General features: G+C 31.6%; 1 protein-coding gene across 2 annotated transcripts in view; it reads right to left on the bottom strand.

Annotated features, from left to right (window-relative positions):
• Positions 1 to 628: 628 nt before the first annotated feature.
• Positions 629 to 17,508, bottom strand: part of PLOD2 (procollagen-lysine,2-oxoglutarate 5-dioxygenase 2) — an 88,873-nt gene continuing 71,993 nt past the window's right edge. Inside the window, exons 11-20 of one of the 2 annotated variants that reach the window (XM_012762400.3) lie at positions 16,353 to 16,457; positions 13,312 to 13,437; positions 10,715 to 10,856; positions 9,445 to 9,507; positions 8,337 to 8,450; positions 4,897 to 4,962; positions 3,816 to 3,920; positions 2,467 to 2,613; positions 2,232 to 2,357; positions 629 to 2,068 (exon numbers count right to left, since the gene is read on the bottom strand). In XM_012762400.3, coding sequence (XP_012617854.1) covers positions 1,913 to 2,068; positions 2,232 to 2,357; positions 2,467 to 2,613; positions 3,816 to 3,920; positions 4,897 to 4,962; positions 8,337 to 8,450; positions 9,445 to 9,507; positions 10,715 to 10,856; positions 13,312 to 13,437; positions 16,353 to 16,457 — 1,150 coding nt within the window. In that variant the 3' untranslated portion in view covers positions 629 to 1,912. The remainder of the gene's footprint in view (positions 2,069 to 2,231; positions 2,358 to 2,466; positions 2,614 to 3,815; positions 3,921 to 4,896; positions 4,963 to 8,336; positions 8,451 to 9,444; positions 9,508 to 10,714; positions 10,857 to 13,311; positions 13,438 to 16,352; positions 16,458 to 17,508) is intronic. The other variant, XM_012762401.3, reaches the window with a different exon arrangement.

The following is a 17,508-nucleotide window of genomic DNA, read 5'->3' as shown; positions in this document are numbered from 1 at the left end:
GAAAAGAGCTAGTATCTGGTAGATGTCTTTCCTCTGAATTGTACCACAAGTGACAATAAGCTGGCTTACATTGGTAGAACTCTTATCTGCTTTGATAAGTAGAATCTGTTCCAATTGATTGGCGTACACACCATACCAGTTGTTACATGTTTTGAACACCATCCATGAAGTATAGTAAAATACTATACTCGTTGATGGATAGTAGGAATGTGCTTTGGATATTAAGTGCCACCAAAGAAGAGAACAGAGGTAGAACCCACTTCCTTATTTCCTAAATCAATGGACTTAGTCCTAGTGATAATAATGTCTTCTTCATCACTATATCCTCAGTGCCTGGAGCAGTGCCTGCCCCATAGAAGAGAATCAAAAACCACCACTGACAAAACAAACATATATTGAATAAATATTTACTCTCTATTTCCTCACTTGTAAAATTAGCTAGATCAAATTTCCTAGTCACACACTAAGACTCATGATTTTATAGTTTAATAGTTTTGAAAAGTTATATCATTAAATTGACTAAACAAAATGAAAAAAATCATAGCCTTTATATCCAGACATTCTTTTAGACTATTCCATGACATATTTAGTAAAGACAAATCACCAATAATAAAGAGAACAAGAACACTTATTTTAAATTATTTTATTTTTCATAATTTTCTAACACATGGTGTTAGAAAATGAATTTTGGCACCATGATTAAGAACTTTTTTCAAGTTTAACCTTTAAATTAAAAACAGTAGCTACAATAAGGATATTTAAACCTTACTCAGAGAAATGGTAAAAAATCAAGTCAACACATATTTTTGTTGGGAAATTTTTTAAAAGCAAAGATGAAAGGTAATAAAGATACTAAGAAGGATAAAATGGAGATTGTGCCAGGATGAGAATAAAATGAATAACCCTCTCCAGAAAAAGAATAAGGAAAGAGACAAAGGGCAGAAGGAAGAGCAAGGCTCAACAACTTTATAGTCCTGATATAAAATTCAAGTACTTAAAAAGTGTTTTTAAATCATCATAAAATACACTACTAATCTCAATGAAAGTTTTCTTTTTTTCACTATTTTCAATAACTTTTTTTAAAAAAAGGAACCAAACCAAACAAAAAAACCTGTTTTGACTTAAGGATATTTGCTGATCATAAGTCAATGCTAGGTATACTTTAAGAAATGGAAAGGCTTTCCTAAATCTAATAATATCTACTTAATATAATCCATGTTGGAAGATTCATCTGAAGAAACAGATATTTTTCTATTACAAATGTAAAATAATCTAACAGTCTAAACAAATATGTTTTCAACTGGATATGCTTCTTGGTTGTGTTCCATACTAATTTTCTTAAGGAAAAACATTGTATAATATTTTGTGTTCCCTTAGTAACTACTGTAAATGACACCCGAGTAGGTGCTCAAAAAAGTACTTGAACAACAGCATACAAATTCAGTTAGAATCAGATTTCCGAGCTTTTGAGACTTGTAATTTTCATTTATGTCCATTTTGTCTACATTTCCTCTACATGTTGATAAACAAAATTCTTCCCAGGCTTTCTTAAATAAGAAATATTATTAATGTTATTTGTCACTTGTATATTTGTACCTGAATATTTTATCAACTTGAAACATAAATTCATAAAACTGTCATTATTCTCAGAGACAAGAAAGCATAGAAATAAATATTTTCTTTTACTTTTTCTTTCTTTTCTTCTTCAACCTGTGTTTTAAGGCTCAGAGCAGACATTAAGAAATATCAAACAATTTTTTATAGAAAGTTTTTCAAACGTTTCGCCCAAAGTGAAGTCGTTCTGTTGAAGTTATTTAAATATTCTTCTTATCTTCTCAAGCACAACTTCAAAGACATGTTCATGCCAGTCATCCATTCAAAAGAAAATTCAATTCAATGAAAAGTAAATAACTTAGGGATCTATAAATGACACTGCAATGTATCTTGTTCCATTTTTAACAGGAAGTCCTTCATGCAAATGTGTGAGCCTCCCAGGATGCATGAAGCTCCAACCTTTTCGTGGTGATTCAATAGAACAATTGTACCTTAGAAATTTGCATCCACCTCCCTAAAAAAGTTAAAACAAATAAATTAGCTTATTATTTTTAATTTTAATCAGAGGCAATATTCAAACTATGACATTTGAACGAAAAATAAAAAAGAAACTAAAGTAAAATGTCATTTTCATGATGATGTATTTTTTTTGAAAAATCAAAAAAATTAACAATTACCTGAAAATCTTCTCCCACGCTGTTGAGTGCAATGTTGATGGTAAAGGTAGAAGCATCATGATGAGGGCGAAGCGAACGCTGTCTCTCAGGTGAATATTTTACTACAAAATTTAGTAGTGCAAATCCCTGAAACAGCAAAAGAAGCCAGTGGACTTGCTTATCAATAAAAACATAAAAAAGCACAATTGTGTTAAAATTAGCAGGGAGTAGGCAGGAGGGCTGAGGGGATAACTACCTTTGTATAATAGCCTGCAAAGACCTTCAGTGTAACTGGTGCAATAAACTCCCGGATAAAATGAAGCCATACATTCTCCAGACCAATTTGCTTCATGTGGATATCATCAGTTGGGACATTTTCATAACCACCAGATATACGGCTATCCTAGAAACATAACAAATGTTTTAATTTTATAATTAAAAAATCATAAAGGGTAGTCCATGTGCAATTCACAATTTATATTATGGTATTTTTTTCAACCACAGATTATAACAGACAATAAAAATAACAGTTGTTCAATTATGGTGCACCATCTGCTGTAATTGTAAAACTATAAAAATGACTTTGATAACATGTCTTTGCAAATGTATCAATGATGAAGCAAAGTATTGCAAAGTCAGTAGACTCCTTTCTTGCTTATTTATTAAATGTATATGTGAGGTTTAATTATAAAGTAAATAAAATTCGTTTCCCAAGCCCCAACACAACCCACCTAAAAAATGAGTATTTTTCAGAGAGCCTTCAGGCAGTCTTAGTTGCTTAATGACCCCAGATTACACATACTCTTTGGATTACCAAACGACTGAAAACAAACTTTCCCTGCTGTTCCTTACTTCTATTTTGTAACACCCAAAGTCTTTCAATGATTGCTTTTCATTATTCTACAACCTATTGATTTCAAGTTCTTCCTTATACTTTGAACTTCTCTCCCTGATCAGCTAACTACCTGGGGTAAATAATTGAGCAGAGGCAGTAATATTCCAAAGTATCCCACTAGAATTCCTTGATATTGTTAAAGAGATGGCATCTGTGGGTTCTCAGAGAATAAGAAACAAATTGAACCCTTAATAATACTTCCTCCCAAGACCTTTAATACCAAATGTGAATGCAAAACTCAATGACACCAAAGGCACTTAAATAGACCCCTCCTTCTTATGTTTATACACCAGAAAATGTTTTGACAGTCGATCAGATATTTCTCCTAGTATTCTCACTACAGTTAACTGTGAGAATTCAGGGAGTGAAAGTGGCCTTAGAATAGAGTAATATCACTCAGTAAAGACAAGTATTACCTAATAATCCCCAGCTCTGAGACAATGACCCTTAGGGATCATCCAGTGTAATTACATGCGCAAATGAGAAACAGGGGTCCAAAAAGATTAAATGACTTCTTATGTGTTAAACAATTAGGTTGTGGCAGAATTAGACTGCAAACAGAGTTCCCCTGACAAACTTGGCTAGCCAGTTCATTTAGGTCTAGAACTCAAATATGTATGACAAAAAGGGCATACCTCCTCTGAATTCTTGAAACTCCCTATCCCCCCCCACACACACGTTTTAGTTCTTTGTATAAAATTACAACTTACATGATGTTTTCCCCCCGACCACTGGCCATAATGCTCCATTTCTTCTACCAATTCATCACAGGCTTTTTCAGAAAATACGGGGAACCAAAAGACATCTGGACAAGGCTATAAAACATGGCATCACCATTAGAAGACATAATAACATCTGTGTGTTAATAGTCTAAAACAATTCTTTCAGGCCGGGCGCTGTGGCTCACGCCTGTAATCCTAGCTCTTGGGAGGCCGAGGCGGGCGGATTGCTCAAGGTCAGGAGTTCAAAACCAGCCTGAGCAAGAGCGAGACCCCGTCTCTACTATAAATAGAAAGAAATTAATTGGCCAACTGATATATATATAAAAAATTAGCCGGGCATGGTGGCGCATGCCTGTAGTCCCAGCTACTCGGGAGGCTGAGGCAGAAGGATCACTTGAGCCCAGGAGTTTGAGGTTGCTGTGAGCTAGGCTGACGCCATGGCACTCACTCTAGCCTGGGCAACAAAGAGAGACTCTGTCTCAAAAAAAAAAAAAAAAAAAAAAAAAAAAATAAAACAATTCTTTCTATATGTATAAAATTAAAAATCCTAAATGACTAGAGAAGACTGTCATAGTTTAATTAGTAACATTTGTTTTCTTTTTCATGGTACATAAAATAATGGTGTGTCTGAAAAAAAGGTATTAGCAACAGTTTTGAATGTTAATCTAAATTCATTTTTTAAAAGACTTCAGAAAAGACTCTTCTTTCAGAAACAACCCATTTTCTTTCAAAGATAAAGATTTCACTGAAAGAAGCCTACATCAGAGATCTGTCAAAGGTTCCTTATTTTGAATGGTTTTAGGAGGGTATGGCACTTAAGCGCATGCTTCTTAAAAAAGGCATGATCTTAAAATTAGTGTTAATCTCCATGTTTAACATGTAACATTTTTGCAACTACATGATCCTTAGGGCTCTATAACTGGTAATTAAGTCATATAAATTTTACCTAAAGGATAGTTTTTCTGTTTTCACAACATCTTCCATTCAAGTAGTATTGAATTATTAAATATTGCTTTCTGCCAAACAATGCAAAAATGTTCCATACATCATAATTGGTATTAATACAAACCTGCTCAACTATATTTTCAGTGAAAATCTTTGAATAATCACGGTTTATATACTTTTCCTTCCAGTCCTACCAAAAAAAAAAAGTACATATCATTAAAACAAATATCTTTTTGGTAAATACTTTACTGGAAAATATAAACTATATGCATTTTAGAAATCAAACAATTTATAAATGATTATGTATAGTGGACAAAACAGGAATTTTCAGAAACCACAATATCTGTTTTAATATTTGCCTGATTCTCTGTATGCTTACATTGTTCTATGAAACACATTTTTATTTATAAAGTTTTATGCTTCAGGATATTAAAACTTGAGCAATCTTACATTGACTAGATTTGCATTCTTTACAGATGCTCCCTGACTAACAATAGGATTACATCCCAATAAACTCACCATAAATTGAAAATGCATTTAATAATCTGATAAACCCATCATAAGGTCAAAACTATCATAAGTCGAACTATCCTAAGTCCAGGACTGTCAGTGTTTGATGTATGTTACGGTAAATATGTATGTGTTTAAAAGTAAAAGATAAGGAACAAAATCCTATCAGCAAATATTAGTAAAAATTAAGTGGTAAATAAATTAACTAGGGTCTGTCTTATACTTCTATCATAAACTATTCTAAAAATTTTTTAATTCTTTGAATGAATTTAAAATTTCTGCCTTTATTTCAGTTTTTAATATTTATGAAAGAATGATTATAGGGTTACTAATACTTTCACTTCTTTTACTTACTAAAATTAAGATATGGGCCATATATTAAAAAATAGTTCCTGTTCATTCTAATTCATGAACTTAATTCTTCTCTTTGATCAATCTCTGGTATAAAAATCACATGCGAAGTTATCCTGGCTCGTATGCTTTATTTAAATATAAGTATTTATTAAAATTTGGATATATTAAAATATTGAGTGATTTGAATATCTAAAAAGATCTCATCTTAAATTTATTTAGAAACTTGAACAAAATTCTTAATTATCTCTTTACAAAGTACAAATTCAGAAAGCCAGCAGGGAAAAATGGAGGCATGGACTTAAAATAGACCCAATAAAAATATGTTTCAAAAATATTTGTTTGAAATATATCTTTTGTGTTAGGTATCAGAGTGGCTGATAATTTATATCAAGATAATTTATATCATTCTTTATTTTACATATCAGTTTATATGTAGCTCAGATATTTTGGATGTGGAAGAAACAAGCCTATCTTCAAATTCCTTAATAAATTTTATTTATACATAGTATATAAGAATAAGATTTCTATATTGTGATATTCAATATAATTTAATATTATATATAACATATAATCCCTCTAATATTTATTAGTTTTCTGATTCCTAAATATGGGAAAATTTTAGAAGTAAATAATCACCAATAAATTTTAATAATTTTTAGCTATGGCATTTTTTCCTATGTTTCAATATCAATTTTTCTGAAATTCCAGGAGAAAAATCCTAAGATTTTACATTAGGACATTGATACTTTTAATTTTAGACCACCTTTCAAAGCATTGAACAAACTGGGACTTTACTACTTTGTTAGAAATTCTCACAATGGGATAATCTCTAAGTATTCTGCTATGGGTTATCCCTCATGAGGCATATCAAACAAGCTTTCGTGAGAGGATTAACAAAATGTGGTGTATGTATATCATGGAGTACTACTCAGCTACAATAAAGGATGAGTTAATGCCTTTTGGAGCAATTTAGAAGGAACTGGAGACTAGTATTCTAGGCGAAGTAGCTCAAGAATGGAAAAATACCGCATGTACTGGGTAATAAATTGGAACTAACTGACGTGCACACAAGTGCACAGAGGGAAGTAAGTCATAGGAAATCAAGCAGGGGAGGAGAGTGGAGGGGCGGCAAAAATGTACCTAAGGGTTACAGTGAACAGTATTCGGTGATGGACACATTTATAGCCCTTCCTCAAGCCATGTATCAAAAACAATTGTACCATTTTAATATTTAAAAAATAAATAAAAAACAAAACAAAGAATGCCATGGAAAGAAAGTAATTCTTACTCCATTCTGGTATTTTCATTGCATACTCTCTAAAGACTTGAATTCTTACACAAATGTCCACAATTTAGGATATAATTTAGGATATCTTACAAGGAAGCTAGTATTACCCAAGAAATCAAATGATTCTATTCCTCAAGATACAAAAAGATTCAGTGCCAAAGTGAAATATGGAATTCCAGTCTCAGCACTAAAAAGTCTCTTTTCTTTCATTTTTTTTCCTTTTTATTTCATCATATATGGGGGTACAAATACTGTTAAGGTTACAGATATTGCCCTTGCCATCTCCCCCCCCACTACCATGTTAGAGCTTCAAGCTTGTCCATCCCCCAGGTGGTACGTATCACATTCATTATGTAAGTGTTACACCCATCCCCTCCTCTGCCCCACCCACCTGCCCAGTACCCGATAAAAGGTTTTTTTGTGTGTGTGACATTTTGGTTACATTTTATATCTTTGCCTCTCCCTAAGAAGGGTTAGAGGTATGCCCTTCCCCTCCACAATGCTCACCACATCCCTAAGATGTGGGTCTCTTTTCAACTCTACTCCTGTGAAAGATGAAGATATGTGGCTAAAATGAAAGAAACACTTTTAAAATAACAAAGTATCAAAATATATTCTTTTTTTATTTAACAGAGTAATCAGAGATTATTAAATTTCCTATTCCCAGATTTCAATTATTTCTATAAAATAAAAGAAAATTCTCATCAGGTGGATTGAGTCTTTGTAATTTAAAAGTTTTGCTATCAGCAGAGGGGAAATCATAGGTAGCAGTGTTATGGGGATGACTGTTCAAGACAGTATTTTTCCTGGAATAAATGTGCCAACTTGACTAAAGAAAGGAGATCCCCATAAAACAAAAAAGGAGCTAAATGCTGTATGATTCACATTTTTAAAAAACGAAAAATATTTTCACTTTAAAGAAAGTAGTTTCCCCAATTTAAGACTTTGTTATATGCTGAATTGGCTTACTCTACAATTTTCTCTGGCTATCTTTGGCATCTTTGGCGTATATTCACAAAATGGCTTTAAAAAATTAACAAAATGATAATATGATACGTATTTTCCCAAACTAAATTCTTGAATTTCCTTCCTGAAAAATCAAAATATCATCGTATGTGAGCTATTTGTAAACATTTCTCTGAAATTGTGATTTAAAATGGGATTGTGCTTTTGAATACATAAAATAAAAACAATGAAAGCAAAGACTGATAATTCCATCCACCAAACCTAATATATGTCTTAATTAAAAAGTTCTCAGTCAAGTTTAGATCTACTGTATGGGTCTGTCATGAAATATATTATGCCATTTTTAAAAAAGCATCTTACCCTATTTTCATGTTGTTACCCAAATGATTTATATCCATTAAGAATTATAAGAAAATAATAAATGAAGTTGAATATGAAATACATACCACAGGATTTTCAAAAATCTGCCAGAGATCATTGTTATAATGCGAAGTGTTGTAATTAGCAGTTGATAATAGCCTTCCAAATTCATGTCTATTAGAAATGTACATAAATACACCCTATATGCCAAAAAAACAGTATTAATCTTACATGTAAGTATAAAAAATAAATTTAGCCATAGGAATAATATATAGAATATATTAATTTCAGTTTTTATATTTCCTTTACAAACATGCATTTTAACTTTTCATATAAAACGTGCATGATTTAAAATAAAAGAAATAAAATTTTGATTAATGAATTCAGACACCACACAAAACTAGTAGATAGCACTGACACTCAACTGAAAAAAGAAGAATGGACTGTTTTTGTCCCTTTCTCATTGATCCTAGATGTAGACATCGGGGAAAAAAATTCCTGTTTGAAAGCAGAAATATTTTTGAGACACCACAGTGCAATAAATTATACCTCTTTTGGCTTCTTTCCCTTTCAAAGAAGACAAAGTCACATTTTTAAGCAAGAATTCAAAGTGTCAATAATATTTCATCAGTCTATTTCATTCTTTTATTTTTCTAACATTTAAAGACTAAACATAGCAGAGAGTCATGTATTATAAAGGCAACTAAATAAAACCAGTCTTATATCCTTGTCCCAAATGAAATAAATGTGGCAAACACCACTGAGGTAAGGTTGTTTCTTTTTGTACCTGTTTTAATAGTAAACAGTTAGTGATTAATAGAATAAATCAATGAAGAGTACCCAATTTAATCAAGATGTACTTTATACCTACTCTTACTTCTTCTTCTCCTTTGGAAAAAAAAAAGAAAACTAGAAAAAAAATGAATGAAATGAACTTCATTAACTTTAAATTTCTCACTTGTCAACCATAAAATGTAAATCTGCCCAAAGAACCATGAACTATCACACAATGCACACCCTTATATCACACAAAAGAAACACACACACATATACAGATTACTAACCAATGAACACCAACATTTTACCAAGCTAAATGCAAAGAAGGCTCTTAAAGAAACTTTAATGCTAGGCAATATACCATATCAAATATTAATTAAATAAACAAAAATAAATAAAAATAAATAAAAATAACACCTTTGGGGGGCTGAGCATTTGGAATGTTTCCGGAGTAGGGGAGTCTTTTTCCCTTTGTAAAGTCTAAAATGAAGAGAAGCATTGGGTAAGTTGACCTGCACACTCATTCTCTCAGGTATTCTTTCGTAAATAAAAATAGCAGCTCTTGATCAGAAGCTGACATTCTGAAATGTCCTTCACAGACAACATGCAGAACAAGCAAAGCTTATAGCGCACACAAAGAAACATCTCCAGCCCTTTCAGCCCTTTCTGCCCTTTCTTTCCTATTTTTTTTTTTTTGTAAAACATAAATCCAAGCTCATTCCTTAGTAGAACTTACATTAGACACATAAATAAGGCAAAGGAAAAAAATGAGTGAGAGAGGCCATTCCAGGATGCGCTGTTGAGTCAAATTAGCCAAACATGAGCACAAAATACAATAACAGGTATTGAGGATATTCAATAACAACAATGCATAGGTTTGTAAGGAAAAACAAACATATTCAAACAACACATGCCTGTTAAACTAAGAAAAAAAATACTTGCCAACTTTTCTGATTTTTCCGAAAATCACAATTATTTATATAAATTTGGAAATAGCCCAATCATTTCTAAAACAGAAAATCATATAAATATGTTATAAAACATATTTATTCACTTTCAAAAGCAAATTATTTTCTAAAGTCATTTAAGCTGTATAATGAAAGTATATTTATGGAACAGCAATGTATCATTAGTTTATCATATAGATTAAATATATGTATCTCAACCCTTCTCCCAGTTTAGTGGTAAACAACCTGATTTTTAACAATCTGAAGCTAATAATGATATAAATTACACTTAGTTAGAGAAAATATGGACATTGATGTCAGAACAAAAATGTGTTCTTCTTAAATGTGTAACATTTTACCCAGGATCATCTTACCCAGGATTTATCTAATTAATTTTAATTAAGTCGAGTTTTGACTACAGAATTTCAAATAGAAGTAAAGATATAATCTTAAAAGAGCAAAGCTAATTTGTAACGATTCTATCTTTATTACTGAAATACTATTCTGTTGCTTATGAGTCAGCCTCACCACTAAACCTAATATTTTTCAAATCGTTTCTACAGATAAAGGTTCACAAATTATTTTCCAAAATTGCTCCCAAATTTTCAACACAGAACCAAAAAAATTGGCTAGTACTTATAAATTAGAAAGAAAAAAGGAATCAAAACACATTGACACACCAAGTGATAAAGCAAGCCATCGTATAAAACATTCAAGCAAGCCATCATTGTACATCTTACCATTTCTCTAGCACTTCGGCAAAGAGCCATATCAGGATCCAATTTATCGCGAACAAAATAGTTTCTTTCATTCATCTCTGATCGGAGTGTCTTTCCTTTAATTAAGTACACGTTAGCCATGTATGGGACATTCCAAACGCCTCTGAAAGTAAAGAGATTCCAAAATATCACAAATATAATTTTAAGGTTTATTTTTATATTTTTAAAATGTTTTGTATGTCTTTAAATTTTGTTCATATAAATTATTGAATCCACACATAAATACATTTAATGACATTTGATACACACACACACACACACAAGAGATTACTTGGTATACACTATATTTTTAGGAAATTCAGGAGACAAACCATTGTCTTTCTAGATAAACTTCAATTTAGGATTGATATCCATTTGCCATTTTTGCCTATTATCTCTTAGTTGTTGCAGTTAAAGCATAATATTCTGTTTTACAGAATGTGTTTCCACTTAAGATTAAAGAGTTTGATAGCAAAAATAACAACATACAACCAGTGGTGTGCTAAAGCCAGTTCCTACTGGCACCCTAGGGCTGACTTTTAGTGCCACATCCATGTTCAGTGATTTCACATTGGGAACTTCAAATTAGCCATAGTAGAAATATTTAAACCACAGGAAATGTCAACCATTTCACAGGGCATCCCCTACCTCCAAGAGCCACTGAAAATAGCCTAAAATTCTCCTAAATTATATTCTTTTGAAATTCATTAAGCCATCTCAAATCTTTTGTAGAAAAAGAAAAAATATGATGAAACACAGCTGGAAGTGCATGAATGTTGGGAGATTCTCTTGTCTTGCATTCTTTCCTACACCTATATCCTTCTTCTGAACATGAATCATTTCCTAAGAACAGCATAAGAACAGTTTTGCCAGAAGGGCTGTGCCTGTTGCTTTTAGTGAATAGCAAGAAAAGATCTTGACGAAGGAAATGTAGTTAGATACGAATAAGAATATGAAATCATTTTGTTTTATTAGACCAGCCTCAAAGAAAACTGCCTAAACTGATTTAAGAAGTACAGTAGGTCCCCCTTACCTGTGGGGGACCTGTTCTAAGACCCCCAATGGATGCCTGAAGCCATGGATCATACTGAATCCTGTATATATAGTACTATGCTTTTCCTACACATACATGCTTATGATAAAGTTTAATTTATAAAAATTATAAAACTATTATAACAATACACTATAATAAAAGGTTTATAAATGTAATCTCTCCCTCCCTCTCAAATTATCTTAATATTTTCAGACCACAGTTAACCATGGGTAATTGCAACTATGAAAAGCAAAACTGCAGGTAAGAGGGGACTACTGCATACAATATATCAGTAAATTCAGAAATTAATCTCTGGTGGAGTATGCATTTTTTAAAAAATTTTGAAGAAAAAATTACACACACACACACACACTTACATGTTGTAAGATGCTATTCCTTAGTGAAGCTTTTGGACATGAAGGGTATTCTTATTAATATATTAACTAGATCAAAGTCTTTACCATATTCTTTTCCTTACATTTAAGACAGCAATGACAGGAGAAAAACAGAAAAGTCAACAGTGCCAAAAGCAATTTGAAAACATGAATTCTCTATTCTATTTTTGTGAAACCTGACTTCAGCTGTATCCCCAGGTAATTTCAGGCATATGGTCTATACAAATTATCTCAGGGTCAATAAAAGTATTTCAAAACAATAGCTATCATGCTTTTTATTGCAGCTAACAAAAACCTTTATCATATTTACATCATTCAAATGTAAGCTTTCTACACCAATTACTATTTTCACAAGTAAAACATCTCATCACCATGATTTTTTTCTAATTTAGTCCTGAGAGCATATTTCTCCTTTTAATCAACCGCCATATTTGAGCACTGAGGCAAAGCACTTAATGACTCAGTCACTCTGTTCTACCATCTGTATGAAAAAACAAATTATATTCTCCCCCCAATATTTCCTTAGCAAAACTATTTCAATTGCGATTACTTTTTAGTTTAAAAAATATCAACTGTTGTCTCTGAAATAATTATCCATCATCCACCCATTTTGTGCCATGTATATTCTTTTCAGTCTCTAGAAACAGAAATTAGATATTGTTGAGAAAAAACCTATCTTTAAAGCAGACAATTAGCTATTTCACACAGAAAATGCACAAACCAGGAATACTGGAAAGTTTGGTGGTGTTGTTATTGCTTGCTTAATTATAAATTTTAAAAACCATCCAAACAATACCTAATCATGCCATTAAATAAATTAGCTAAATTCTCTTTCTAAACTTTTAAATGAAAAGTATTACTCTTCCACCAACCATAACATGGGATACTCATGATAACCATATAGTTAGTGTCTCTTAGTATTTCCTACAACAATGAGTTTGTTTCATTGAAGATTTAGAACCTTAAAAACACTTTTCTTAAAATATTTGTTTTACACTTCTATTTCAGGATTCCAAGTAGTCTCTAAATTCTCAAATTTCCACTAAATATAAAGAAAAGAGATAAATACCAAAAACTTTCAAGTAATATTAACAAGACTACATCCTTAGGTTATGGTATTTTACATTAAAAGATTAAATCAAACAACTTACACTCTATTCCCTTGAACAATATCCACATAATCTTCAGATCGGGCATAGTATCCATCAGGACTCAATGCTCCCCAGAAGTTGGACCATAGCTTTCCATGACGAGTTACAAGAGGAGCAATGATCTTTCTAAAGACACAGAGAGAGAGAGGGAGAAAGTCACACAATTGTTTATTTTTAAATCACCACACAATTATGTGTTTTGGGCTTAGCATGACACATAATACAATAAAGTTCATTTAACATACATGCAGTTAATGTAAAAAAAATAAAAATAAAATGAAAAAAAGAATTTCTTCCCAGCATCTTTTCTTAAATGAGTACACACTGCTAATTTTCAACCATATGCCTTAAAAAGAGTAACAAAAAAGGAAAAAGTCATTTAAAATGCTAATTGATATATAAAAATGACTTTTAAATGTACTCTACTTACAGTGAAGAGAGTAAAACTACCCAGCTTATATTTAAATTTAATGCAAGTATTTCAAAATGAAATTAAATATTTTCATTTTCATTGTGCAGACAATAGTCCCTTGTACATTAAGGTATCTAATAAATATTTGTTGAATGAAAAAATATGAAGATGGGCTGAGACATTTATGAATAGGCCAGTTGGTTTTTATATTAAGTCTCAAATTACTTTAAAGTATGTTTCCATTATTTTATGACTTTTAAAAATGGGTTATAGTTATAGCATGCTAGCCCTGGCAAAATTAATTTTTTTTTTGGTCCTTTAACTATTTTAGAAAACAAAATAGAGGAAATAGAGGATAACTGCCATAATGTTCTGTTTCACTACCTAGCAGGAAAGTGGTCCATTTGAGAGAAACATATGGTACAAATTTAAAACATGCCAGATTTCCCCTTAGGGAAATCTAATTTGTAATGTCAGCATTTTCCAAATGAGATAACAAAATCTGAAGTTATTCTAAAATTATTTCTAAAATGCAGTAGTGCCACACAATTTTTAAGAAAAGATCACACAACTCCTCCAAGAAGAAGTTTATGGACCAATCATTCTCCACACACAAAAAAACCCTTTCACAATATCCCAATCTTGTGAAGACCAGCTGGGCTCTTTCTTTTACATGCACGAAAGTAAAATAAAATAAATACATATCATGCAAAATAATAATTTTATTTTTCCTGGTTCCCATTAAAATAAATTATTAACCAGAAACACGTATTTTATTTTGTTTAGAATATTTAAAATATTGGAAATAACATAAATTTGAATCTTTATAGATACTAATTTAGGGAATAATAATCCAATGTCAACAACTGACAATATCATCTTTTTAATAGAAAAACCAACCTTGTAAATTATAATCCCAGCTTCCTCCTAAAAAGGGTTGAACCAAGAAGTCTGAAAACCCAAAATCCACCTGCTCTGTGCCTCAATGTTTCTGAGAATAGAAATGTAGGGGTAGCAGCTGAGGAACGATGAATTGTATTAGACAACTGAAGGAGTAAAATTTGGAACAAGGGAATAAATAGCAGAGGTAGGAAGAGGAGAGGGAAAAAAGAGCTGATGAGATGCTGGAAAGCCACGTGCCGAAGATGTGTCCCATTCTCTGTCCCTCTAGCCTTCAGTCAAATAAGCTAATGCTCACAACATTCTTGGTACATGTAAATTTATTATGGAAACCACATACATGGATACAAAAGGAAAAACTATAGGTATCACATGAACCTAAACCTTTGATAACTAACAGAAATCCATGGAACTAGAGACACAACCTGAGTTTTACTGACTCTTTAAGGGACAAGGGCCCCAGATGGCAGTTGAGTTCCTCATGAAGGAAATTTTTTCTTTCTAAGGGGAATATATGTTAAACACATAGTATGAATTCATTAAATAGTTCACTAAGAGAATAGTTATCTACCAAAGTGTCATAAAATAAAAACATCTAAATATTATTAGAAGTGTATGTTCACTACACACTATTGCATTTCAATCAACTTAAGAGGGAATTAACAATGCAAATTAAAGAAAATATTCCTGAATTGGACTAGGTGTTAAGAGTTACAAATCATATTCTTTTCAATATATCTGTGGTATTTCTACTGCTTTTTCTTATCAAATGATCAAAACTTTATTCATATACTTTGAAAAAGTACCTGCAATTTGTAGATAGCTTAGACAAATATTTATAGATAGTTATACAGTGTGGCTATATATACAGATTGCTTCAGAGAGGTCTTAGATTTTCAAGTAAAGACTGAATCCTCAAATTGACAAATACTAGTGACATATCCTTTGCATATAGGGTGGGTTAATAAAGCATAATAGATATCCCATATATTTTACTTAGCAAAACAAAAAGGCATTCTAACATTTCATCAACTAAACATTCTATTCATTATGAGAAATAATTGTGTTAATATATGTAAACATACTTAGAACAACATTTGGTACTTAGTAAGCGCTCATTAAAATTAAGCTATTGTAGGTGTAGTAATAGTGGTATTATTAGTAGTATCAGTACTATTAACAAATGAAGATTAATATCATTATAAACTAATATACATAGTGTCTTTTTCCCAATTCAATTAAATGAAAATAGGCATTGCCCAATGATAATTATTTTAAGAGTAAATAAAACTACAAAACTAGCTGTGGAATGATTTGTACCTCTGAAATTTATTTTAGATTCTAAGAACTACAATTCTATGCAATAACTTTTTCGGTCGTAAGTTTTATGAAATTCTATTTAAAAATATCTACAGAGAACAAAGCAATTCTAAATTTTATTAGTATCATATATATCATAAGTTTACCTAGACTTAAATAGAAAAATAGACCAAATGTAATCATATTTGTGATTATAACTAATATTAAATACTTCTAGCTGTCATTGGGTTGTTTTCTATGACTCCTTTAAAAGAAATGTAATTAATTAGAACAGAACGTTTGTAAGGTATGGAAAATAATGTGAGTTCCCACAATTTACTAAACACTGATAAGTAATTAATTACAGTATATCCACATCAATGTGGAAAATTATCATTTTAATAAATTGATATTGAATCTTAAAAAGTACCTGTTTTGTTCAATCAAAATTTTTAAAGTCCTTGGGTTTGTCAAAACAACATCTGCATCCACACTAAAGTAGTAATCACACTTCTCATCCTGACGGCAAAAATCCCTGACATTGAAAAAGAAAAAGAAATAAAAATTAGATAAAACAAATAACTGCTGGTTGAAAAATGTTAACATAAAGCTTCTTATATGAAAGATAAGGTATTAATCAGAAGAGTGAGACAATATCCAAAAGGATATATATCTTGTCTTAACTTTCAAAATGTTCAACTTATCAACACAGATATTCACAGGTAGATCAACACTAAAATATTAGGCCAGGTAAAATATATTTTCAAGCCACTAAATATTTAAGGTATAAAACATCTAGTCAAAATGGCAACTTCTAATTTAGTGTCTAATCCTCTCTGAAAGGGCAAAATAATCCACCTCAATGTATTTATTAATTTTTTTCACAAATCAAAATGTTTTTTACATACACATGCATATAATTGTGTCTTGTATATTCAGTAACTCAGATTTAAATGAATCTTGGAAATACAAGTATATGACTCTTAAGGTATTAATATTTTTAAACTTAATTTACATGGAATTATTTCTAAGATAGTTATTCTCCTGCCTTCTTTCCAGAGGTAAGCTATGTCTGCTTTTGCTGGCAGAGTCTGTAACAGCATCATCAGGAATACCAAGGAATGAACCACCTGATATGGGATGACATATGAAATACTTCTACATATATGGCTTCTACATTTGGGGTTATCTGTTTCCCAGTTCTGAGGTCCCTTCCCACACCGCTGGTCCCAGTTATCACTTTTTGCGGTTGTCAGTGTGTATCTCCACATATATCTAAGCAACTGCCAAACAGGATGCCAGATAGAAAAACTTGTTACAATTGTGCAAAAAAATTAAAGAAAATAAGTTCTGAAAGTGGGTTCAGGGATTCTCCAATGAATAAATTATAGAACCATTAGTTTGGATTTTTCAGGGCCTGCTTTCTGCCTATTCCAAACCCCACCCCTGTAGAATCCATCACTTTGGGCCCTGAGCTTCCACAGCTCAAAGCATTAGGGTTAGGAACAGACAAGGGTGTTGTCTGATAATAAAGCACCATGTCTTCACCTTTTTATCAGCAGCTCTTAACACACCGCCTGGCATAT

Source organism: Microcebus murinus, chromosome 1, assembly GCF_040939455.1.
Source record: "Microcebus murinus isolate Inina chromosome 1, M.murinus_Inina_mat1.0, whole genome shotgun sequence".
Lineage (NCBI taxonomy): Eukaryota > Metazoa > Chordata > Mammalia > Primates > Cheirogaleidae > Microcebus > Microcebus murinus.
This window is presented reverse-complemented; position numbering and strand designations above follow the sequence as displayed.